The 27897-nt window shown below is 33.7% G+C and overlaps 1 protein-coding gene across 16 annotated transcripts in view; it reads right to left on the bottom strand.

Annotated features, from left to right (window-relative positions):
- Positions 1–27897, bottom strand: part of LOC143244923 (paired box protein Pax-5-like) — a 132866-nt gene that overhangs the window by 21299 nt on the left and 83670 nt on the right. For all 16 annotated transcript variants that reach the window (XR_013025383.1, XM_076490469.1, XM_076490468.1 and 13 more), the window contains 2 exons: positions 16215–16412; positions 6279–6529 (listed from right to left, as the gene is read on the bottom strand). Coding sequence is in view for 15 of the 16 variants with exons in the window: in XM_076490469.1 (XP_076346584.1) it covers positions 6279–6529; positions 16215–16412 (449 nt within the window). In the remaining variant the exon portion in view is untranslated. The remainder of the gene's footprint in view (positions 1–6278; positions 6530–16214; positions 16413–27897) is intronic.

The raw sequence follows: 27897 nt of genomic DNA, 5'->3' as shown, positions 1-27897 counted from the left end.
CTTTTTTATTAGACTAATCTCTAAAAAAAAATCCGATTTAGTGTTAATGAAAAGATACCTTGAATCATATACTACACAAATTAATAACACTCAGTATTACTCCACGGTATGGGATTTAATAAACTTACGTAGTACAAGTTGTAAGTATTCGAACTTCTTATGGTGAATAATACCTTAAACACTGGACAATGCATAATGAAGCGAAATGTACTTTTTTTTGTGTAGACAGTCTAACCTTTAGTAAAATTTAGGATGACAACTCTAAAAGTAGACTGAAATTTGTAGTATCAATAGCAACGTTTTTTACAATTGAACACCTTTTTATTTCTGGTGCTATAGTTTCTCGGTATCTCACACTTTATTGGTTTTGTTTTGTTTTTTTAATTTTGCGCAAAACTACGCGAGAGCTATCTGCGCTAGCCCTCCCTAATTTTACAGTATAAGGCTAGACGGAAGGCAGCTATACTTTACCACTCACCGCCAACTCTTGGGCTACTCTTTTACCAATAAATAGTGGGATTAACCGTCACATTATAATGCATCCACGGCTGAAAGAGTAAGCATGTTTGGTGTGACGGGGATTCGAACCCGCGACCCTCACATTATGAGTCGAGTGCCTTAACCACCTGGCCACGCCGAACTTTACATTTTGTTACACTTTACCGACAAGTTGTTTTTCGTGCAGTTTTCTCTATCTAGTCTTGCATCCTTTACAGTGAAATTTAGAATGTAATTGTTAAGTCATATCGTGTATGATTTCATTCTCACAGTTACTTTGAAGACGACAATTTTGATGTCAAAGTAATTAAAAACAAAGAGAAAATAATAATGACGATGTGTTTTTAAAATGTCACCCACATTACATCACCATAGTCAGCAAAATTGTTAACATTCCTAAACACAATTTTTCTTTCAGCAGACAAGATTGTCTGGCGACTAAATCACGTATATTCCATTGAGGATGGGAGCATCATCACTTTAACACCAGAGATTCATTTTTCGAGTATGAAAAAATCGCAAGGCATTTATTAAGTAAAGTCTGCTAACGACCTAGCTGGACATGTGATGGTTACATGTGAACACCATCCTTTCCTTTTTGAGGTTTTTTACCTTTGTGTGAGAAAAGCCAGTGAGGGATCAGCAAGTAACATCCATTAAAAAGTCAGTTGGCTGTAAGTGCTTTGACCCAGTTTCTCATTACTGCCTACATTCGTACATAGCCTGTCAGTACAGTTTCTGAAAAGTACATGTAATACCATAGTCAGTCTGACGATGACCGAAGAAGGTCGAAATGCTGTTCGCTCATCTACGCAAAATATTTTCTCAACCCAAACGAGCCGTTTTTACATATATATTTTTCTCTACAAGTGGGTTTTCTAGACATCACTGATTAATGCAGGTGATTGTTAAGTTTAGCATGCAAACTTTTTCTTTAGGATTACATCTATACATATTATATCTATTGTATTTCTAGAAATACCGTTACAGCTGAAACTCGTTAAACAACATTTTCATTGTTATCTGCATATTACATAATTAAAGTCTTTATTCTACGAATTTTTTAGGTTCTTTTGAAAATTAACCAGGTTTAGCCTTTCTAATTAACTTGCCATACGTAACAAACTAAATTGGTCACTATCTCCATGAACAAGTAGGAGACCTTTGTAAACTTAATAGAGTGGAATACATTTTCCATCAAGTCCGAGGCAGACATTATCTTTGGCCTCCATATACTCAGGTCTAGTGCTCTCTTATGCTTCTGTAACCGTGTTATTGGCATGTGTAGATAAGGAACCTTCGGTATAACTCCTATTGCACACAGTCTGATAGAAAGAAAACACAGTGCGAGCACTTTGCCGCGTGTTTCCCCTCTAACCAGGGTGTTAGAAGTTTAAATCACAATAGAGCAGTTCAAAAGTAGATTATCGTAATAACACTTATCGGTTTCAAAGCAGACACAACATTTGAGACGTCATGTTATTACATGTGAAACGTCGTTGTATTAGTAACCATAATCCATTGGATTCAAGGAAATAACAGATAATCAACAAATCTGTAACGTGTCGTGTCGTTGGCCTTGTAATAACACAGCTTAAAGTGCCAAACCATCAGAATGGTAGACATAATTTGTCACTACAATGTATCGTTTTACAAAGTATTTTGTGCGACAGAGAAACGTTGTTCACATTAACGCTACAGCGAAAATATTCAGATAACTAACGATTCTGATTTCTGGGCATGTTTCAATGTCTTGCGGTGCATACATTACTCATATTCTAAACTTGTAATAAAAATACTTTGTATGCAGAGAGATGATTCGGTTCCACATGTGAAGCAAATACGAAAGTACGGAAACGAGCTATTTCTGCGTCACGTACAATACTGTATTAATTTGAAATCCAATATCTGTACATTATATGACATAAACAAGAAATTTCACAGAACTATAGAGTAGGAAGTGAAATATTACTTTCGTCTCTTAGAAGTTGAAATTTTGCCTGGTTTTAACCTTTTCTTTTTTAGTCTGTATTTTGTAGTTATAGTTCAGTCAATTTCTGATGCTTTGAAAACTTAAACCCTTCTGAACAAACTCTCTCTTTCCAAGTAATATATATCATAACATTCCACCAATAAAACAACTAGGATGACGCGAACTAAAGCCTGAAACTTAGAATAAAAACAAAAAATAATACTTCCATGTCACATAGCAATACCTTTAGAAATATAAAAACTAAGTTATTTTTTAAGCAGCCACAAACACAAGTAAATTGAAGTGAAATAAATTAAGACACGTGTTTGTTTTTTGTTTTCCATTGCATGGAATGCGTTACATTTGAACCGGTTTAGTAAGTGGTGTTCCGTTAAGCTTTTAATTTTGTCGTGTTTACATTTTTTTGAATATATAGTAAAATAATTTTAAGTGTTTTCCTATTAATGAGGCAAGAAAAATTACATAACCGAGGCTTCTTTAAAGACAGTTATTTCTTTGTTACCTAAATATACACGATATACACGAGACATACACGAGAATATCCTATAGAAAAAATTATTCTATTTCTAGAAAGGACGAAAGAGATGCCCCCCTGATAAAATTACAATCATGTCTGAATGTATATATTAATTTACTGCTACAGGATGACGTTTACATATATTTTTTATCATCACTCGCTTTTCTCTCATTTAGAAAGAAAACAAGGTGACTTTTAGAAAGTCAAAGTAACAAAAGACAGAGTGTGAGAAAATCCAATGTTAAAACCAGCTTTTTTTTTTTTTGGATTGTTTAGGTGGAAATAAAGCAGTTCAAGGTTCCTGATGTTGAACTCTTGGCGAGCAAAACCACTGAAGCTCGAGATTAGTTGACAGCCAATAAGCAAAGGTGCATTCAGAATAGGCCTAGTACTTTCATAACTGACCAACGTGGTACGATCTCTAATCAGTAAAAAAAGCATTGACAATTTTTCGCCTGTCTGAGTTCCGTTTCTTTTTTTTTATATCTGCGAAATCAGGCTTGTCTTCTCAATTGTGTTGTATTTTTTTTACTGACACTATAACTAAGTCTGTTAATTCCGCGGTTGGGTGCGTTTGTTAGTGAGCTATTATTTCCTAAGATTAGGACGACTTTTGGCTAGATAATCCTTTTTGACACGGTTGACAGGCAACAACGTTTACCAGTTGTACGGTGAAAGTACAAAGCAGTGACAAACCAAAGCTATTGGTCCATTTTTCACTTCAAAGTCTTTATTTGATTTTTTTTTATTTTTCGTTTCAAATGTCATCCCAAATATTGAAACTGATTTAATATGATAAAGCTTAGTGCCCGTTTTATTAATGTGGACATTTTTTATTTGCCATTTTGTTGTGTTTTTTGTTTAGAAGTGTGATAGGCGAGCTAATCAACGCTGCACCCACCCACCCACTCTATTCTCTGATTGTTTGTCTTTTCCGGAACCAAACGACAAAGACACGATGGGCAGAGAGAAGCTTGTGCCGTAGTTTAGTTTCCGCTACTGACAATTCCAGTCTATGCAAATAAAGCCTGCCTCCACGGTTGGCTAGCTACGGTCTGTCCTTTCGTTTCTTAAAGCTCAGCGGAACTCGGCTACAGTACCCTGACAGACTGGGCAGAACCACCGGATGGGATGTGGATGAATCTGCGGATGACGAGAAGCCAGGCAACAAGGACATTTTTATGCGAGGTTTCGAACGCCTAGATTTCTTGTGAAGTTCGGTGTACGTACAATCAACGGATTGTACGCGATCGTCCAACTGTGTCGACGGCTGCAAGTGCGAGACGAAAAGACGGTTCGCGCCCTGATGAAAGTTTGGAAGCGCACGTGACCGTCTATGAATGGGGCAAACAGAAAGTTGATTTTTAAAGCCAAACTAACAACTTAATAGAACGTTAAGGTCATAATTGTAGAAATGAACAGGCACAAGTTCATACTTGTGTATTACAATGCAAAATGTCGTACTTTTCCAATTACATGCGCATGAAAACATGAGCTTTTTATCAATTCATATATAAATTTGAGAGTTCATAATTTGTCAAAATATTAGAAAGAATATTTCTTTCTAATTATCTTTCAGTCACAAATAAGATAACAATTTTAATATTTTATATATGAACCTACGCACTTATTATCTGTCTTGTTTTGCTATAAAAATATCAGTCTACTTTTAAGCCCTGGTTTGAAGGAGAGTGACTTTATAAAGTATAATTTTGGTTTCCAGTCACTTGCTCATATTCTCGACAGCTACAATGAAATGTTTGAAAGCTTATCAGAAACACCTAAATGTGAAATAAAGGAAAATTTGTTATTTGACTGGCGTTTTCTGTTACCATTCTACATATAACTTAGCATTATCGCTGTTATAGAAATTGTTGGAATATATGTTTTGGTATTAAACTGACATTTGTTGTTTCTAGAGAGCAGTTTCGCCTTTCTGTCGCTGTGAGTTTGTAATGCAATTCCGAAATAACGTCCTTTGTTTATTTAAACGCCAGTCATCAATGAATGAATGGCCTTATATTATAGGTCTAAGTCTTCTACCGATTATTTGAATCACTTTCCCTAAATAATCTACAGTCAGTGTTAGCAAATGAAAAAAGCTGTTGGAAGCTGAAAAATCAGCAGTTTTCGTTATTTTTTTTTTATTTTTTTTTTTAGCCATTAACACTATGAGTAAAAAAAGTACTCAATTAAATGCTTCTTTCTTTGTTTTTGAATTTCACGCAAAGCCACACGAGAGCTATGTGTATTAACCGCTTCTAATTTAGCAGTGTAAGATAAGACGGAAGGCAACTAGTCACCATCACCGATCGCCAACTCTTGGGCTACTCTTTTACCAACGAATAGTGAGATTGACCATCACATTATAACGCCCCCACGGCTGAAAGGGTGAGCATATTTGGTGTGATGGAGATTCGAATCCACAACCCCCAAATTATGAGTCAAGTGTCTTAACCACATGGCTATGCCGGGCCAAATTAAATGTTAAGACGGTTGTGTATTTAATTATAGTTTCTTTGTTGATTTATAAAAATACAATGATTATTGTTGCGAAAAACTATGCATTATTAACTGTGCAAACGTTTTTTAAGGCAAGCTGCTACTACTAGTAATTTGTTTGTTTTGGAATTTCGCACAAAGCTACTCGAGGGCTATCTGTGCTAGCCGTCCCTAATTTAGTAGTGTAAGACTAGAGGGAAGGCAACTAGTCATCCCCACCCACCGCCAACTCTTGGGCTACTCTTTTACCAACGAATAGTGGGATTGACCGTCACATTATACGCCCCCACGGCTGGGAGGGCGAGCATGTTTAGCGCGACGCGGGCGCGAACCCGCGCCCCTCGAATTACGAGGTGCACGCCTTACGCGCTTAGCCATGCCAGGCCTACTACTAGTAATAATCGAGATTTAAGTTTAAATATATTAATTACAGAAAAACAAATACACGGTGAATACATAATTAGGTAACCAGGGATCCTTGTATTTCATCTGGTCTTTAAAATAAGGATTCTGCATTTGTGATATTGTCTTTACAAATGCATTCAGTTTTGTTTATTTATTTGTTTAGAGGAAATTTTTTCTCAGTTACAAAAATCTCCAAATAGAATAATAAAAAAATATTTGATAATATATTAGTAGTTTTCTATCAGATGTATTTAGATATAAGGGGTTATAAATAAAATTTGGTTTCAAAACTGGTAGTTACACATGTGTAAATGAAATATGTAACTGAATTACAAGCTTCAAAAATATAAAAAAAAAACTAACCTCCAGCAGTTTCATCGTCTCTTTTCCGTTTATTCATATTTAGGTTTGGATCAACATTTGGGATTCCAAGTATTCCATTAATGGAATAAGATGGCCGAAGAAGAGGTTGCGCTCCCTCGTGAGCAGTTGGTGGTGCATGAGTGATGACAGAGGTGGTGTTAACAGGTGCCTGGTGTTGTGGGCTTCCACCATTCATATTATGTGAGCCCGTTGTGTGCTTTGCTTTTTCTGCTGCCTTGTTCCTTACGATCCTATATATTAAAACCAATTAGAGACTTAATAGTACGAGTAAAAAAAAACAAATATAACATGTATCTTACATACAAGTGAGTTTTAGTTTTTACGTGATATCAGATATAATGTGAATAAACTAACATTATGGGAATATTTGTTAATGTTTCACTCTCAGAAAATTTATTTTTTCACTCAGTGAGTTTTTTAGCAGACATACTTTATAACACAGTTTAAGATTAAACTATTTCCTGATATCAGTTTATAATTCTTGTCAGGAAACTAGACATTTTACATCAACATTTGTGATATGTACACACAGTTGTGTACATATACATCAAATACAAATGTAGACATTAAGCTCTCGTTATTATCTGGAGCTTATGCACGTCGCGTGCTGCGGGCTGTCGTGCATAACGTGCCGCTCATGTCATCAGTAATGTATCAACATAGACCTAGAAAAGTTATGAAACCACAATGAACAGCAGACCCCCACACCCTCTTTAATTTCCTAAATAACCCATACATTGACAGCATGCATCAGTTCAAGTATCCCCTGGCAAACCTTTCACGTTTCATAGGAACAATTTTATAACTAAACTTTAAGATAGAATATAATGAAACGAAATTTATAGAATGATTATACTCACATAGTACCAGAAATGTACCAAGCAGTTAGACGTAAGTGTACTTTCCTTTCAATTGCTTTGTACTTTCAACAAATTATTTTAAAGCTCTGTTATTACAAATATATAGAGTAATGTAAACAAAATATCTTATAAATACCTATCTATCTATATCTATATGTCTTTATCTCTCTCTCTCTCTTTATATATATAGCATATTTATTGACAAATTATTACAAAAATAAAAATAATTCAGTGACACCGGTTGTAATGACTAATCCGCATATTTAGAGTTAATTTCCTTGTGTTTTTTATATTGTTTTTTAGCATTTGCTTATTTTTGTTGAGTACAAATTTATACGAACGCCTGTCTGTGTTGTGCCCACTTTAGTGATCGACCCCTCGTTTCTAACATCATAAGATTTCAGTCTTTCCGCTGACCCACCTAGAGGACTTTTTAAAATAAGTAATTTTTACAAATTTTTAATGTTCATGATTCGGTTCATTAGACAAGGCGTCTGAAGAGTCTGAAACCATACGTGATTTGCAGCTTTGCTAAACTTCAAATAAGCAACTGATTATGGTGCTGTCAAAACATGTTAATCCAAACTTATTTCGAATTACAAGGAGAGCATGTGGAAAACATTCTGTGAAATTCGTTGAAAACTTATGGTTCCAGATTTTCCCTACATCCTGTATATTTAAGAACGATAAACACTGACAATACTGATTTGTTTATTTATTCTGATTGTCATTTTTAGATTTTGTTTTCTTGGTTGTTATTCTTTGTGCCCTAAGTTGTTTTGCATCAAATTAATATCGTTTGTAACCGATCGAGTAAATTTGTTTCTGAAGAAAATATGACAAAACTTCAAGCATGTAACTTGATACTAGCATGAACAAAACATAAAACTGTAAAGACAGGAATAAGAATTCGTTGGTGGAATTATTAGACACGCTACATGAACTCCACGTTTACAGCATAAAGATTATTAACGCAGATTATTGGCAATACCAAATTATGTTTATCAACTGAATATGGCAATGCTAAATCAAGTGCATTAGGGTTTGTTTATGCTAAATAGTAAGTCTTTTCAGTTCCTAGTCAAATTCACACACATACACACAAACATAAACGAATCAACAGAATGTGCTGTATGAACGTGCTTTGAACCAACACTTAATTAGAACGCTTGATTAATGTTTGTGTATGCCTTAAAGTAGGTTTGTAATTTATATAAGGTTATACTAATCTATAGATTAAATCGGAAGTCAAGATCACTAGAAAAGTATTTTTTTTGCCTTATTTACGTTGGAATACATTCTGGCAATTGTCAGTTCTTTCTGTCTGATGTATTTTGAGAATCGAATAATATGAAACGGAGATTTGGAGATCTTCATAAGAGAGTTTTTTGTTGTTTTTTTTTACCTTCTACGAGTGTAATATCTGTGTAGTTAAGGTATTTCTGAAACAACTGATGACTAGAGATGAATGTATATAGGTTTTAAAGTTATATCTTTATGCACTACAGTAAACTGAAATAATTTTTACAATTAAGACATTAGAGAAGCTATGTAAGCGTATTCCGTCTTCTTTTAACTAAACGTTGACTTTTAAATATGAACATAAATTATGTACAAAATAATGACTAATAATACAGAAATAATACAAAAATCAGAAATTTTTAATAATACACAGGTAATGACGTGTGTATTTACACGTAAATAACCAAAACAGTGTTCAGTATTTAAACGTGAACAATGACATTGTACCTGTTTAAAAATGACTCTTAAACATCTTGTAAGTAAGAGCAAAGTTTAAGAGGAAAGAAGAAGCAATATTTTTAAAGTGTGAAGTTTATTCATGTTTTAGTGTTTTTCTTTATATCAGTGCATTAACTAATATTGTTAAAATCATGAAAATAAGTTAACAGAAAATTACATGTAAAATTCAGTATACATAGAGGAAAAAAATCTTCATACGAGGATTTTCCTCTACATATATTGAACTCTCTCTCTCTCTCTATATATATATATATATATATATATATAAAAGGTGTTTTAGAAAATAAATAATGTTGCATTTTATATGCGTCAAACTTTACAGTTATAGTGTATAAAAATATTTATAACAATGTCTTATGTATGAAATAATAAAACAACGTTATCAGAATCAGCTTCATACTTCATCAACACGTGTGGGGTGGGATGGAGAGGCAGGCCAGAGTTGGAAATGAATAAAACTAGGCTACCAGGTCATGATTGTCTGGTACGTTTTTACAATTAAGCTGACAGTTTAGACGTATTTTCATGGAGTGGGGAGCCATTATATGAAGGAAAGACGCGTAAGGACACAAGTTTAATACGAAAATAAGCAATTTAATGATCAACTTACACGACTTTGTATCTTTTACGTTAATCTCTTTATCTTATCTCTTCCTGTATTTATAGTTAGCTACTAAATATTTTTAGAATGTTTATCAGCTTAAAACTAGTCATTATTTTGAACCGAAAACATGGGGAATTCGTGAATCTATCGAACTGTATGAGGAGGAGAAACAAGTCAAATTATTTAATATAAAGATATTAAAAGGATTATCTTCAATATTCATTAAAATATGTGACAAAGACATCAAGAATATTACTCTGATCTATTTTCTGTTATGTAGGATATGTCAAAAGAGTAGACATCTGATTTTGTAATTTGTTGTGAATTTAGGCTTAAGTAAAAGGTTTCAAGTGTTTTGTCAAAAGAAAAATATGAATAAAATTTGTTATTAAAGTATATAAAAATCTGACACGTTATGCGTATGAGTAATAACAATGTTATAAAACTTCTTAAAACAGATATTTTGAGAAATGTCACTGTCAATTTGGCAAAGTCAATAAGAAGACGTAGATTAGGATTTATTTAATTGTACATAGTCCATCTATTTTCATAAAGCGTTATGATGCTACTTCTGACAGACGGTTTATAATGCCATACTCCGTAAGGGTTCAGTTTGAGAGGCAGAATATTCCCCCCTTTCCCCATTTGTTGGTGACAGTAACTCCTCAGGTACATTAACTGAGAAGTTGATAGACAATATATTCACAGAAATGTTTCTTCTGGTTGGCTGCACACGGTTGGTATGACGCAGACTGGCACTTACTAAAGTCAAATCAACTCAATAGCGCTCGAGTTGAATACACTATAAGATGGAATAGAAGTAAGCTTTCTCGCCCCGAATATCAAATCGTTCACTCTACCCATAATGACCAACGTCACCTAGCTTTGACTCGAGCTTGGACGTGTATACGAACACAACGGCGAACAGTAAGAGCAGACAGATGGCTCGACCGCTGTCAAACTACCAGAATAATAGGTGGGGGGAGTACCCCTTAAAACTTACAAACCTTCCCAGGCGTGGTTAAAGGTTTGATTGACTTCGGCTAAGGTCATCGATGGTGAATTATCGCAAGAACAGTACATGCAAACGCCATTTAGCGCTCGGGACGTGCAAGACAAAGGAACAACTCTGTAGAAAGTGCAGGTTCATTCTCGAGCTCTTGTACAAAAGCTAAAGCTATCGATAAACGCACTCACATTTTATGTAATGCATTTGGCTTGTTTTTAACGATGATTTCATCTCGTGCTAGTTAGCGTACGATGAAGACTCTTTAATTTGATTAAATTGTTCGATAAATACTGACTTTAGTTATTATATATATATATACATACATACATATATATATATATTCAGTATAATACTCAGCATATAATTTCTTCACTCTATGCTTCAATGAATCAGATAGGTTGTTTATATATATGTAAACATACACAAAAATACGCGATATACATATATATTCTTGAAGAAAATGTTAATATTGTTAGACAGCATTCTCAATTTTTTTCTACATCCTTATTATTTTACATCATAAAACATTTTGTGGATTTTAATCTTAAAACCTACAAATAATTTTGCAGACTTTTTTCTTTGCTTCCGTGATTTCTATATATCATGATCATATTTTACTCAAACTATATCTTTTAATACACTACAGAAAATATTTCACCATAATCAGCATACACATGCGGTAGGTTAAACACGTGGAAGGCATGGCATGAAAGTAAATATCGAATATCTGTGTAAGAAGTAAAGAAGAACCACGTTTCAAAAGGAATAAAATACGTTGATGTTTTCGTCAAATTTGATGCATGTCCTCTGTCATTGTCCAATAAAAAGTCGTGGCTAATATTCTGTTTTGAGTATAAATCAAGATTCATTGTGCTCACACAAATATGTGGAAACTTAGATATGTATTGAAATTATTTAGATTTGTTTCCTTTTTGTTTCTTCGTGAAAAATCACCAAATTGCAACAAAAACAGCTTCTAAAGACTAAGAGACCACCCTGACAACAACTAGTTCAAATTTTATTAGTTGTTGACCTGGTTGTAAGGACTGCTCCCCGGGAGTCTATTATAAGCCTAATTCCTTGGAGGGTCCTCCAAACTTCTATACAGCTTAGTCTTTAACACACGATACTCTGAAACTTCCAAAGCTGTATAATAAATACTTCTCAAAATCAGTGACATTTCCCACGTGCTCATGCATCCTCTCTCCTTAATGTGGCCCAAACATGGTTTAAAATCACATGTATACACGCGTACTATACAAGCAATGATTGACTAGCTGCAGCTAGCTACCACAGACCTAGATGTTGGGCCTAATCACCTGTAATCGACTTAAGCTTTCAGCGTCTACAAACCACGGTCATACAACAAGATACTTTCTGCAGACCTTCCCGTCGGGAAAAGCAGCCGCGCTTGTTTCGGAGAGATCTGATAGGACCCTTGGTGTTAGTAATTTTCTCTAATAGAATATCTCCTTTCAATCTCTTTGTGAGGTCTCTCGTGGGGATTTCAATCCCAAAAGTTTGGCGTGGGCTCGGTAAATTATTAACGAAAACTAATTAATAAGCGATAGGCACTAAAAGCCTCACATCTTAGATCTTTATCTTTTATATGATAAAATACACTGAAGTCCTATCTTTTTGCATAAGATCCTGTCATGTTTTTATCTATAAAACCAATCATCCGTCTATTTATCTATGGCATACATTACCCTTTACAAGATCTCGTATTGAATCATATAATTATGCAAATACTTCCGATATATGTGTCAGTAACTGATTGCACTATGTAGTTGATTTCAGGAAACATTCTATATAATCGTATTGATGTGTTTTTGTAGTCGTTTCACCACGAAATAAAAAAAATTATATTACATCAAAAGCGACTAATTATTTTAGATCGTTACGTGAATTACATTCTGAAATGTGACATCTTGAAATGACGGTTGAAAAGATGAACAAAACTTTAGCCTATAAGTGTGCTAATATTATGTGCAAGATTACACTTACAAGGAGTGTAATCCACTAGCTGTGAAAACGTTTGGCCAAAAATAAGAGGATAATCCTATTAATTTTACTTTCCACGTTTAACAGGTTTGAAATATTACTGCCCTTTAACAGGACCGGAAACGTGTTGAGATATGAAAGAAATAAACAGATAATCGTGAGACTACAGTGAGTTAGTCATTATCTGATAATCGTACGACTACAGTGAATTAATCATTATCTGATAATCGTACGACTACAGTGAATTAGTCATTATCTGATAATCGTATGACTACAGTGAATTAGTCATTATCTGATAACCGTGCTACTACAGTGAATTAATTAGTCATTATCTGATAACCGTGCGACTACAGTGAATTAGTCATTATCTGATAACCGTACGACTACAATGAATTAGTCATTATCTGATAATCGTGCGACTGCAGTGAGTTAGTCATTATCTGATAACCGTGATACTACAGTGAATTAATTAGTCATTATCTGATAACCGTGCGACTACAGTGAATTAGTCATTATCTGATAACCGTACGACTACAATGAATTAGTCATTATCTGATAATCGTGCGACTGCAGTGAATTAGTCATTATCTGATAATCGTGCGACTACAGTGAATTAGTCATTATCTGATAATCGTACGACTACAGTGAAATAGTCATTATCTGATAATCGTATTTAAAAATGTATTTTAAAGACAGCTGATATGGTTATTAAAACTTAAATTAAAGTACAGAACAACGTCTCGGCCTCCTTAGGTCAACTTCAGGTTAACAAAGAGAGCAACTGAATACATTTTTACTTCAAGTGAGTTTCTCCTCATCATGAATGGAACGAGTTCATTAAAGTAACAAAACAATACATGTAATAAAAGAGAGATCAGAAAACAATGGAACGAGTTCATTAAAGTAACAAAACAATACATGTAATAAAAGAGAGATCAGAAAACAATGGAACGAGTTCATTAAAGTAACAAAACAATACATGTAATAAGAGAGAGATCAGAAAACAATGGAACGAGTTCATTAAAGTAACAAAACAATACATGTAATAAAAGAGAGGTCAGAAAACAATGGAACGAGTACATTAAAGTAACAAAACAATACATGTAATAAAATAGAGATCAGGAAACAATGGAACGAGCTCATTAAAGTAACAAAATAATACACGTAACATCAGTTGGATTATGTATGATGACAAGGAAGTCACGTGATGTAAATATATATATACATGGTAGAGATAGCTTATTTGAGCAAAAGAAGCTTTTATTTAAAATAAGTAACAAAGTTTCGACCTTCTTAGGTCATCAGCAGGTTATGGATGACTATTGAAAAAAGTGACCTTTAATACCACGTGTCGTAGGGAAAACAGTAGTGAAAAGTATAAGACTGTAGGGGTGTAGTATATGTTTCATTTATTATATATAGTGATTAAGAATGTAGTATCGTGTGTGAACACTTTGAAGAAAATAGTTAATATAAATAAAGAATTGTAGGAGCGTTGCAATTATTTAGTTTATTATATGGCATTGTTAAAAATTTTACACAATGTGCGAACACATTTAGGAAAATAATCAGTGTAGGTTTGTTTATTTGTAAGTAAGTACGAAACTACAAAATGGTGTATCTGTGTTTTGCCCATAACGATTATCGAACCCCCGTTTCCAGCATTGTGAGGCCGCAGATATACCGTTGTGCCACTCAGGCTGGAGGAGATAAGTATAGAAGTATACTTTGGCGCTACTTATTCCTTTTCAAGAAGTATAAGCAACTAATTAAAGTGATATAGTTAAGAGAGCACTTAAGACATGTGTGATTATATCTGATGTCTTTTATAAACGCTAAGATTTAGAAGTTAGTTGACCTTTCGTATGAGAGAATACATTGAATAGTGCCATTAGCAACAAAGTTACGGGTCATTTAGACAAGCATTAAGGCTATGTTCTCACGTCTTAGCATTTCTTTTTGATATACTACGTGAATTAGAATGCTCTTCTAGAAACATAAAAAGAAAACGAATTTCTCTCTATTTGTTTGTCTTTATCCTTCTGCTTTTCTGTTTGTTCTTCTATCTACCAATCACCTTGCCCCATCTTTTAGCTTGTCTGTTTGTCCATTCATCCAACACTAAACGACCCGTACATTTAGATATCTCTGTTTAGTGGTATAAAATAGTTTACAAGTTTTCCTTGTTTTCCTCGGTATTGCTATCACTGCAGTACATCAAATCCTCAAGCTTCCAGCCTGCTGTAAACCTTCATCCTCCTTCCTCTTCCTCCAGAGGAAAACTATAAAAATCATCTCCACCAAATTAATAAATATTACAGGAAGTCATAGGCCTGTGAAGTCGTGGCGTTCCTTTACTTTCGACCCATAGTGAATACGCCACTGGTTATGTGTTTACCCCTTGTGACGGACTAACCAGCACTGCTGCGTTATGACCACTAAATCACTACGGCCTTTCTTTATGTTTGCGCAACTCCTAAACGTCTGAATTTACAGCAGTCTACAATTCAGACATATGCAAACAACAAATAGTTACTTGTGTACCTCTTCAGTGAAAATGGTCATAGTACATCCTGCAGGGAGACAGCTGGTTTAACTTATGCCAGAAGTGATATATAGTTGATATATGTATGTAAATGAAAATAAACCAAAACCTTATTGCTTTCATGAAAATGATAAAACTAAGCTATGTTCTTGGTTTAGTGTTTACGCAGTTACGATGTAGTTAAGATTTCCTAAGAAAAACATCATTCGATTAATAATAAAATTGTATATTCAAAATCACTTGTGTTTATCATTCTAAAACTAAACTATACAGGTGTGAGTGATTTACTGGTTATTAAGAGCCTAGACAAAGTCGTATGGATTTAGCAACCATTTTTTGATGTTGATCTTGGTAAAACGCAGAGAAATTTAGCTAACTTGACCTATTGTCTTCAAAAACCTTTTTGGAAAAAAAAACAACTGAATGCAACAAATACGAAATATTTATTTCATGGCCGCATATTTAATTTTCAGTTCATAATTGCTCTGAAACCAAAATCTTAGTAACTGAATGCACTAATACAACCCGATTAAACAACACGTTTATCTGTTAGAAAATACTCATATTGTGATAAAGGGAAGAAAGGTAAATACACAGGTAAAGAGTTTTGTTTGTTTGTTTTTTAATTTCGTGCAAAGCTGCACGAGGGCTATTTGCGCTAGCCGTCCCTAATTTAGCAGTGTAAGACGAGAGGGAAGGTAGACAGTCATCACCACCTACTGCCAACTCTTGGGTTGTTCTTTTATCAACGAATAGTAGGATTGATCGTAACTTTACAACGCCTTTACAGCTGAAAGGGCGAGCGTCGTTTACAAAGTTTACAGTATTAACTATATCTACCGTATTATTGTTCTGGTATAAAGTTTGGTTTGTTTTGAATTTCGCGCAAAGCTACACGAGGGCTATCTGCGCTAGCCATACCTAATTTAGCAGTGTAAGACTAGAGGGAAGGCAGTTAGTCATCACCACCCACGGCCCACTTTTGAGCTACTCTTTCCCAACGAATAGTGGGATTGACTGTTACATTATAACGCCCTCACAGCTGAAAGGGTAATCACGTTTGGTGCGACGGGGATTCGAACCATCGGGCCTCATAGGTAAAGAAGTAAAACGATACAGATGATATTCTTACCTGTTAATAGAGCTAACGCTGGGAATGTTATCCTGGTCACAAATTCCGTCAGCTAGTAAGCGGTCTCGGATCTCCCAGGCAAACATGGTGGGATTCTGTTTCTTGTAGGAAGCTATTGCATCAACAACCTTAGGAGTGGCTACTTTAGGCTTGCTTCCACCAATGACGCCAGGCTTTATGGACCCTGTTTCATAATATCTGCATAACAAATAATAATGATGAGATTTAGTGCAAAAAACAGAGAACTATTTTATGTTTGTAAACACATCACAACAAGAACTGAATACAAAAGATGATTCATTTTGACATTATTGTCCCAATATTCTGAAAAACAAACAAACAGCCCTCTAGTGTGTGTGATGTAATCTGTTTTGCATAGGATAGTTATTTTAGTCAGTTTATATATGTAATGCTTCTACCAGTAAGTTATGTAACAACTAAGAAATGAAAATGTAGCTTACGTCAATTTAGGTCACATTGAAAGTATTTGTGTTTGTAGCAAGCTGTCTCAGTACCCGTTTCATAATTGTTGATTGAGAAACAATTTAAAGTGCAAGGAAACGTCAAATGACTTGGCTAATGATTCAGATAAACGAACGTATGTAAACAAATGCGATCGGTTTATTTTTAAGATTACAAAATTATTATCGACGAAATCTAACGAAAATTCTACAGTGTTATAATATTGATGTTTGTACGAAAAAGAAAAACTGGCTCTTCACGGGTTTACTTTCTTTCTAAAATAATGCATGTAACGGTAGGTATAATGCAATTAATATTTGTTAACTATTTTTTCTGTACATAAAATAAAAACAATAATCAGTGAAGAATAAATTTAATAAGTTAAAGCAAATTAAAATAGAGAGTATTATATTAAACGGCTTTTATACCTCTAAGTTCATTATGAATTCAATTAATCTATTAATTATGATTGAAAATGCATTGGAACAGGTGTTAAATCAAGCATATGAAAAGTTTAATTGAATTAAGAAGAAATGATAACAGAAGAGAAAAAAAAAACTAGCTAGAACTTTGACCAAGTATTTAGAAAATGAGAAAAAATCAAAGAATTGAACTTGGAAGTTTATAGTTTTCACAATAATCGGTCAAAGGTCTGACAAATATAAGAGAATAACAAGAAAAACCGAAGCGTAGTGGAGCAAACAACTTATTGTACATATTATAAAAATATAAACAATGACGCACACTGTTTCAAAGAATTAGAAGGAATAGAATATTAAAAACTGGTAATATCTATAGAGAACAGAAAAAACAGACAATCGTAAAATAACGGAAGTATAGAAAATGTAAGAGAAAATAGAACCTATGGACAAAACCCGAGAGTGTGAAGAGGTATAAAGTTAAAAGACAAGGACTTTCAATGATTTAAAGAGAAAAGAAGAAAGGGAGATAAGAATGAACATGAAATAAAAAATAAGATAAACAAAGAATTGTGTAAATAAATTAAGAGTTTGAAAATGAAGGCTGTAAGAAGTAGCCAAAAATTTAGATAAGTAGTAATTTTTAAAGATATATTGATTTGCTTGAGTTTGATATATGTTTTAGTACAACTTAATTTGATTATTATTAGAATTGAGAATGTGCTTATATGAAAGTATTTTTATAGAAATTTATGTACTCTTTCCTAAAGGAAGCATTTTCCAAGAGAGATAAATTTATTAATTACTATACTAAATTAATAAGGTGTTAGATTAAACAGATTATAATATTAAAGTCGATCTGTTGAAAGAACATATTATTACCTAGCTCAGTCAAACATGTGAAAGTTTATCAGCATATAACGCTTGTTTATACAACAAAATGAGTCATGAATCATGTACAATAATAAGGTACTGTTTCTTTTTAAAGCTCAATAGGACACCTCAACATGTATACTAATAAATTACAAGACTTTTTTATAGCTCAGTAAAACATCTAAACATGTGCGATAATAAGACGCTACTCAATAAAACACACCAAGAAGCTCATTTAATGAAAACTGATAAATGATAAATAAAATAAATAACTTTCTAATACAAGTTTATTGTCCACCAAGTTAACGAAAATGTATTATCCAAAAATATATCCGAAATATTTGTGTTCGAATCGCTTTAATAAAGATGCATTTTGTCAACCGTCTAGTACAAAAAAAAGAGACAGAAAAATATTATAAAGGCATTAAAGACAGTTTGAAATCTGCCAATATATTTTTAAAACTGGCAGTCCTGATTTTAGCTAATTAAGTAACTTAATAAAAAAACAAATAAACAAACAAGAAACGACGTGCTGTTTATCATTATCATGAAGCTGAAAATACATTAAAACTTACTTGATTAATTAACCAATAAAATGTGTCAATTTGGAGTTATTTTAGGCTACAAATACAGGGTATTCATTATTAGCTACAAAGTCAGTATTTGTGTGCAATATGAGGATAAACAAGTCTGTTAGACGAATAAAAAATAGTGTGCCACTAAACATTTTAAAAGGTAAGCTCATTCATATACGACATTATGTAGGTAAGATTTAAAAAAAGAAACAGCAACTGGGTTATTAATATAACTTGGGCATTTCAATACTAAACGAGAGGGGAAGTAAAAGCACCTCATTTTACCCCATCACACAACAAGTATTCTTTGTTCTGATCTTTCCTTTTCACAATGGTGATTTTTCTCCCCGCCCCGTCTTCCTCTTCTGGGAAGTAAGTGAATGAACTGGGTTCTTTGGAAACAATTTTGTGGATCACCTCAACCGCAGACTCACGTGAAATGACAGCTCCAAAGAGAAAAAGGTCTTCAGAAGGACTAAGTCATGGCTTCAGTCCAATGTAAAACACATTACTAACGACTAACAAACCGAGCAGGCGTTTTTCTTGAAGATTCTGGGCTATCAACTTTACATCTTGTAACACGCTTGAAATCTTTAAACTAAAACAGGCCTCTGATGCGAAGCGAACGTTTAAAACCAAAAAGAGACATTAGCTAGATGCCATGAGTACTAGAAAAAGTTTAATTTTTCTAGTATTTATGCAAAACCAAATGTGGATTTCAAAGGGTTCTTTTGTACTTTATTATGAAAATATTAGCTATTCTTGTGAGCAATACATCCAAGAATTTGTTTCAAATATTATCACACTAAATAAAACCACACAGCAAAACGTATGCTCCCTGATTAATCAGTCATACTACCCTTTCAACCCTCGTATACCATAAGAAAACATACCGGTAAAGTAGCCTATAGATTTTTGGGCGATTGGATTGTTAAAATGGGTGCTGAAAAACCACCATCCTCCTTGTGAGAGCATGCAGATATGAGTGGTATGAAGTGATTTAGTTTAGAAGTGTTGGAATATATTATGCCTCCTAAATTAAACACAGATCTATACTATTAAAATAGCTTAGACAATCGTCGAGCAGAATTTGATATAATAACTCAGGATTTAGAAATAGTAGACAAGGCAAACTATTCTCTTTAATGAGCTATTTGGGGAATATAATACTATACACATACCCCCAGATGCTTTGAAATGTACTTATAACTTTAAATCTGGCTCAGGAAGCTTAAGAAAACCCAATGGCGTTATTTATTTTAAGAATCTGTTGTAAGTTAGTCAACTCTATACAGGGAATTGTTGATCATTCTTGTATAAACCTGTGTTAACAAACTTTTAAGTGAAATGAAGTACATTTCACAAACAAGTTTTTATAAAATTGCGAAGCGGTGTATATTAATTATACAGTTGTCCTTAAAGCTTGGCAACAGAAACAAATGTACAAAAATTTCTTTTAAGCGAAATTTAATACTTTTAACTATGATTGAACAAAATTAGCAGTCATCATCCATTAAATAAAATCATGATGTGATGAAGAGATCTAGAATATTGCAATAGCAAAGTGGAAATGGTTCATTTTTACTGAACAGTAAATAATAGTAATCATGTGCTTGTATCTAAATAAATAGAAGTTACACAACTAGAGAAGTATAGGGTTTAAAATGTAATATTTTAACATGAAATAACTTTCGTGAAAATAAATTATAAAAAGCTTAATAGTTAAGTAAAAGAATTGGATATGCTGAAAATAACTTGTGTTAAAAATAACAATGATGAAATAACCCACTACACAAGTTAAGGTACCAAGGTGGACTGAAAAAGTAACATACAATACGAATATTCGCGTGTATGTGCTGTGTCCCGAAAACTGCGTATACCAGGAAATAAAAATGTTTAAGAACTTGTACTACTTTATGTCTTTAAAGTTCTTTATTACACCTTACTAAACATCGCCTTTCATGCCTATTTCTTTTTTCGTTAAATCAAGAGACAGAAAAATATCAACGTAAATAATCATATTTTTGAGAGGCTAAAATAAACGAAATACTTATTTGTTGTGACATTTATAGTACCACAATGTGATGCTAGGGGCCTATTTCTTCTCTGTATTAAGCTCGAATTTATCCAATTAACTCTTGGGTGAGCACATGTTTTTAAAAATGAAAACATTATGAATAAGAAACCAATGGGACCATAAACAACAACTGTTTATTTACACTGTATGTATATAAAACAGAAGTAGGTTCTTGAGTGTATATCCAGTGCATCGTTATATAGATTTTCAATACACAGGAAGAAAAATATACTACTATGTTTAAAGTGACAAAGTTCCTATAGATGTTAGGGTGTTGTCGCTTTACAATTCAATTACATATTGTGTACCGAATGAAAATTGACTGCTACAGTGTAGAGCACACAAGTAAACCACAAGTGTTTTCATTGTGAAAACGTGCATATAGTGAAAAGTAACTCTTGCCGTGCAAAACCAGTATTTAGGTACAAAGCGTAGGAGTCTAATATGGTGTGTATTTTTCTTTTAACTTTAAAAGTGAAAATGTAATAAAGAATGACAACTTGCAATCATATATTAATTTCATATCGCAACATATTTTTTCACTGAGGAACACACCTCTAAAAGCACCACTGTCCATAAACATCACGATAAAACCTGGTTTTAAATATTACTTTGAATTTCATTCATCAGTATATTTATATGTACAGCCGACAAACAGACAGATATTTATATCTCTTAACAACGAGACTTGCCAAATGAGCGACCAATACGGACTTGATTAATTAGTGGCTGGTAAAAAATAGCTTAATGAGAGTGCTTATGAACGAAAATCATGACCATGTCGTTAATGAGTCCAATCTGAAAAACAGCACTGATAAACACAACTAGCAGATTATATGTTTGAGTAGAGAATAAATTATACGACTATTCTGAAGTTTGTAACACATTTTTCTCTGTTTTAATTATATACGTATTTTGACAAACTGTTAACTAATGTGTTTTGAATGTGTGTTTCGTTACAAATAATCTGAAAACGTGTTTTATCCATGCACATTTCTAGAATGAATTATACAAATTAAAATGTCCTTAAAATGTTGATTGTAGTTACAGGTTTCATTAATAGATTGAGAAAGTTTTTATTAAGCCTAAACTTCAATAACATTTTTTTCCTTCTCCCTTATGGTACAGATAACATAATGCAACTAAAAATTAAGGATGACAAATATCTTGAATGTTGACTAGAACATGTGATATCCTAAGCTTTATCTGTCTATCTAGATTACAGCGGCACATAAGACGACTGCGTGGGCGGGTGAAGGGAGGAGTTTCGGGCTAATTATTACGTTTTCCCAGGCGGCGGCTGATAAAGCATTCCTACGGATTGTGAGCGACTTGTAACAGAAATCTAACCTGACTGTAGGCTAGGATATTAAGTTAAATGAATAAAGAGGTGCATGCCGGATGTAATAGACTCGATCCGGGTTGTAGGCGTCTTGTGATGAACGACAAATCGGTTCTTCAGTACAGGTTGAAACCTGAGAACATACTACCGGTTTTTATCGGAAGGATTCCCATCGATGTAGAGAACCATCGATAGAAAGTTGGGACTATTTAAACTGTGCCTGGAATGACCCCAGATCCTACATGAGTATGAACTAGAAGATGATGCTGTCGTTAAACCAACACACCAAAGTTTTGGCCTGAAACGTAATCAAAGCAGACAGTAAAATCAGCGAGAGCTGTGTTCCTCATCAGTCGAACAACACCGCTGTCAGTTTCACTTTGCTCTCCGTTCACCGCCAAACGCATCGCTTCTCGGATTCGATGGCAATTCTGTTTGTCTTCTCATTCTCTTCCGTGTTGGAACACGATGAAGTGTGTTTTATAACCAATTACAAGAACCCACAACTAAACCATCGACCTCAGAAAATTCGCTATGAGACTGACCATAGCTGCTGTCACTAGTACTTCCCGCCACACTCTTCCATATGGCCCCTCTGCACGTGCCAAGTTTCTGGCTAGTATCGTACACGCAATTTCGAAATCATGCGTTTCCGAAAATTTAATTTTGCTAATTTAACTTACGTGTATAATACCATAACGATGAGGTCCGAACGGTAGAATAATATGGCAGGGAGGTGTTCTTTGGAGAGTTTTACAAAGGCATTCTTCTTGATTAGAGAGACCATTTTGTCGGCTTGCAAACAAAGGCACCAAAAAGTACGCGTGCTCACGCAACACCACACTTACACGAAACCAGCTAGCCTCATACTTTACGATCGCCTATACATTTATGAAATGTTTGGATGCCACGAAATAATCGTAGGGAGCTTTACTTACCCACAAATTAGGAAAAACAGCATTTAAAATAACACACATACTTAGTGAAATGCATCGTACAATAAACTCACAAGACATCCGTCTAGGTTTCTAGAGACATACTGTTATATTTAATTAATGTACTCGAACACATTGACTCTAAATACAAAAATATATTAAACATTCTCCAGGAGTTAATATACAAGGCGTTAATACAAGGAGTTAATATAAAAGGCGTAGTTTCCAAAGCCCACTATAGACTCAACTTCAACAAACGTGAATACCCATACATATTTTTGTTTTTACGTGATTCACCATGCTGAAATTTCAACGATGAAAGTTGAATTTTCTGTATGCGTGGATTAAACTTACAAACCACGTCAGTTGTTTAAACAAATACTTTTTGTCGTTTACAAAAAACTCAATTTTGTTTAATTACCTAAGCCTCATTGTATATCGTAGATCATTATGTATCACAATCCATTTACATACAAGCTCAAACTTTATAGCAAATTAAAGATGATATAACGAATTTGTAAATATATACAAACTTTGTAGCATATCTCAGGGTTAACCTCTGTAAAAAATGTAAGGCACTACAATAACTCTGCACACAGGATAAAACTTTTCAGTAAGTCTAAGGTAATTTTATAATTCTGTATATACAGGCTTAACCTTTATAGTAACCGCTAATCATTTTAAGGTATACTGTCATAACTTTTTATACAGGATCAAAATCTTTAGTAAATATAACGTATTACACTTACGCAATATAAAGTCCTAAACTTTGTAGCAAATATAAAGCACAATGATGGTTCTCTGACTTAAACTTTGTAATAACTCTAAGGTACTGTCAGAACTCTATACAGAGGCTTAAGTTTTGTAGTAATTTTAAGGCACTTTCAAAACTCTATATACCAGGTTAAATATTGCAGTAATTCTAGACACTATCAGAACTTTATATACAGGTTTAAGTTTGGTAGTAATTCTAGGCATTATCAGAATTATGTACATAAGATTAAACTTTGTATTAATTCCCAGGTAATAACAGAACTTTACATATATATAAATGTAGGTTTTTGTTCAATATTTTCGAAACCGCTATAACTTACTAAACAGGTTCAAACTTTATCGTGAGTCTTAAGTACCACCATATATTCACTTCAGAAGCAAAACTTATGCAGAATTTGTGATATTGCTTTATTAAAAAAAACAACCAACAAAAAATATTTAAAATAATGTCAAGACAAAGGGAGTTTAATGAAATCCATAACTTTATGTCAGTGCATATACTTTTCGAATTCAGTATTCAAAATATTCGTAGTTCGGAAAAAGGATTAAACATTGAAACTTTTGCTTGTTGAGTAAGATAAATAGCTGATAAGTATAAAAATTCCATATAATAAGATTGTTGTATGGAAATAGGAATGATATAAGAAAAGATATATAACAATAACTTTAGATTCACAGCATTTAGCTGCCTACTTAATGTCATGCGTACTTCAGTATATAAATAAATAATTAAAAATCCATATTTAATTACATTACAACATTTGAAATCTCAAAAATATATATATTTAAAAAAATTACAAACATGAAAACTAAAATAAATAACAGTTGATTTAAATAACTTGTTATATAAAGTATTTTGCTATGCGACGGTTGCTGTTTAGTCAGCAGAAGCATTTGCGTTCATTTTACCAAAACTAACGCTATAGTCGAGCGCCGAATTAACTTTACTGCATTATTACAAGTAGGCTTGTAATGTACTGAGATACAGGATGATATTGTTATGGAAATTTGTAGTAATAGACTGCATATGTGTCTACTATTCTTGGACGAGATTCAGCGCTATAACGGCGCGCGTGCGTTAACTTTTCCCTTGGGTTCAAGCTTGATATCGTTTGGCCTCATGCAGGGAACGTTAATTTATCACTGTAATGTGAACACGATTTATAACGAATGATCAGTTTTGAAAGAGGGCCCATCACACAGAAACAGTGAGGGAAGGCCGATGAGAGTTCGGATCTGTTGCGAACTTTTTAAAGGTACATTAAACAGGTCATGTATAGCAAACACTCTCTAGGCTCGTTAATTTCATTGTTATACGAATTTTCACAGACATTTGTCCTATAAAGATTAGTGACCCAGTTGTTAGTACTTACATGAAAGCTGAGTTTACTCAGTTGTTCTAGAGCATCAACTATATTGTTCAGGTAGCGATACCCGAAAAGAGGGTTAGTAGGAAAAGAAACCTTTGGCAATAGTTTAAATGATGATGCATAAGTGTTTCGAAATAGAGTTACCACTAAAGCGACTTTTGGCAACGGCTTAGGTGGTGATGCATAAGATTTTTGAAAGGGGGTAAACAAGAAAGATACCGTTAGCAACGGTTTAGATGGTGATGCATTAGGGTTTCGAAAGGAAGTTTCCAATAAAGAGATCTTTGACAATGGTTTAGGTAGTGATGCTTAAGTGTTTCATAAGGGAGTTACTAGGAAAGAGACTTTTGGCAATGGTTTAGGTGGTGATGCATAAGTGTTTCGAAAGGGAGGTTTCCAGCAAAGATATCTTTGGCAACGGTTTAGGTAGTGATGCGTAAACTTTTCGCAAATAAGTTACCAAAAAAACATACCTTTGGTAACGCTTTAGATAAATCATGCGTAAGTACCTCATAAGAGAGTTACTAAAGAGTATTTCACAATGTTTAGGGAGTGATGCACAAGTGCTTTACAATGATTGTGTTAGAATTAATACGTCTCACAGCTTTAACAAACAATTAAAACCACGTTTAGTATTTCTTACCTTTTTGTACAGGTGTGCAAGCTAGTCGTCCCTAAATTTTGTTTGTGTAACTACACAGTGATAGTAGTAAAGTTTACCTCAACAAATAGTACATAAATCTAAGTATTTATTAAACTTTTGAAAATCTCAACTTGCCTGAATTACTCTTTATTATTTTCTTATACAACAAATTATTTGTAATTTATGCGTTTTTATTCATTACATTTGTGATACAGAATTAGTGTGTTATATACTCTTTACAGCTATGTCAATCCTAGGATTGATACGTCCAACTCAAAATTAATACTTATTGTGACGAGTTACTTACTCCACCATTAGTGTGTGGTCCTTATATTTGTGTCAAGCCAGACTGGCTATAATTACCACTTACGTTTAACTGTTTACTATATTTGTAGCATTCAGTCACATTATAAGTAGTTCTTGTTAGTACAGTAATGAAAAATAACTAACACCCGAAACTGGCACGTCCTATTACTTATCATTATTATACTTATTGCTATTGGAGCAAAGTCACTCCACAATTAAGGTGTTATTTTATGTTTTCAGCTGCGGCAAGATATTTAGAATGGAGTTACAACGTCTTACTATTTTATTGTTGTAGCAAGCCAGTCACTCTACAGTTAGTATGTCATATTTCGTTTCAGTTGTGACAAGCTATTCATCCTAGAGTTAAGCCCGGAAGGGCCAGGTTGTTAAGGCGTTCGACTCACAATATAAGGGTCACGGGTTCGAATCCCCGTCACACCAAACATGCTGTGGGGGCGTTATAATGTGACGGTCAATCACAGTATTCGTTGGGAAAAGAGTAGCCCAAGAGTTGACAGAGTGTTGCATTAATTGTTGTAGCAAGCCAGCCACTCCATAATTATTGTGTTATTTCGCCTTTCAGTTGTGACAAGCTATTTGTCCCAGATTTCGCACCTCTTACTATATATTGTTGTTGTAGTAAACTAGTCAGTCACCCCAGAAGTAGCATGTTTATATACTATTTCTCACTTGTGACAAGATATTTACCCTAGATTTAGCACCTTTTTCTACTTGTTTCTGTTGTGGTAAACTCGTCAGACACACCAGAAGTAGCGTGTTTTTATATTATTTCTCACTTGTGACAAGATATTTACCCTAGATTTAGCACCTCTTTCTACTTGTTGCTGTTACGGTAAACTAGTCAGACACACCAGAAGTAGAGTATTTTTATATTATTTCTCACTTGTGACAAGATATTTACCCTAGATTTAGCACCTCTTTCTACTTGTTTCTGTTGTGGTAAACTAGTCAGACACACCAGAAGTAGCGTGTTTTTATATTATTTCTCACTTGTGACAAGATATTTACCCTAGATTTAGCACCTCTTTCTACTTGTTGCTGTTGTGGTAAACTAGTCAGACACACCAGAAGTAGCGTGTTTTTATATTATTTTTCACTTGTGACAAGATATTTACCCTAGATTTAGCACTTCTTTCTACTTATTGCTGTTGTGGTAAAATAGTCAGACACACCAGAAGTAACATGTTTTTATACTATTTTTCAATTGTGACAAGATATTTACCCTAGATTTAGCCTTCTTTCTATTTATTGCTGTTGTGGTAAACTAGTCAGACACACCAGAAGTAGCATATTTTTATACTATTTTTCAATTGTGACAAGCTATTTACCTCAGAATGAGGTAAATCGTACTATTTACTACAGTGAAATACACACAAATGTACATACATTTATTTTTTCGGAAACATTGGTAAGTATTAAAAGAGACTTTTACAACCACGCCTTTTATGAGAGTAATAAAATATGTGAACTAGAACAATACTTTGATACCAACTTACCTTTTGCTTTTAGTAAACTGAAAAACTCGCAGACTATCAGTGTAATAAGTTCTCTTAACAAAACATTCGTGCGTTATTAATATGGTAGCAAACAAATTGGTGAGAGCATCAAAAATCAATATCAAGAGATAGACGAGAGAATAAATGTTGTTCGTGTGATAACAGTAGGAGACGTGGCGTAGTGGCGGTTAATGAAACGTTTTCACTTTAGCACTTTGTTCGGAATTTAACACTTTTTCCTTACCTTCTATTGTTGAGCATATTAGCTAAACGTGTTGGGACTCTGACGTTAATACAAATTATATTAATACAGTTCTTTAAAATGATATTATTAAATCATTGAATAATTTGCGTAACAGATTTAGGAATATTAGACTACTCAGTATACTG

This window comes from Tachypleus tridentatus, chromosome 2 (genome assembly GCF_004210375.1).
Source record: "Tachypleus tridentatus isolate NWPU-2018 chromosome 2, ASM421037v1, whole genome shotgun sequence".
Taxonomy (NCBI): Eukaryota; Metazoa; Arthropoda; class Merostomata; order Xiphosura; family Limulidae; genus Tachypleus; species Tachypleus tridentatus.
This window is presented reverse-complemented; position numbering and strand designations above follow the sequence as displayed.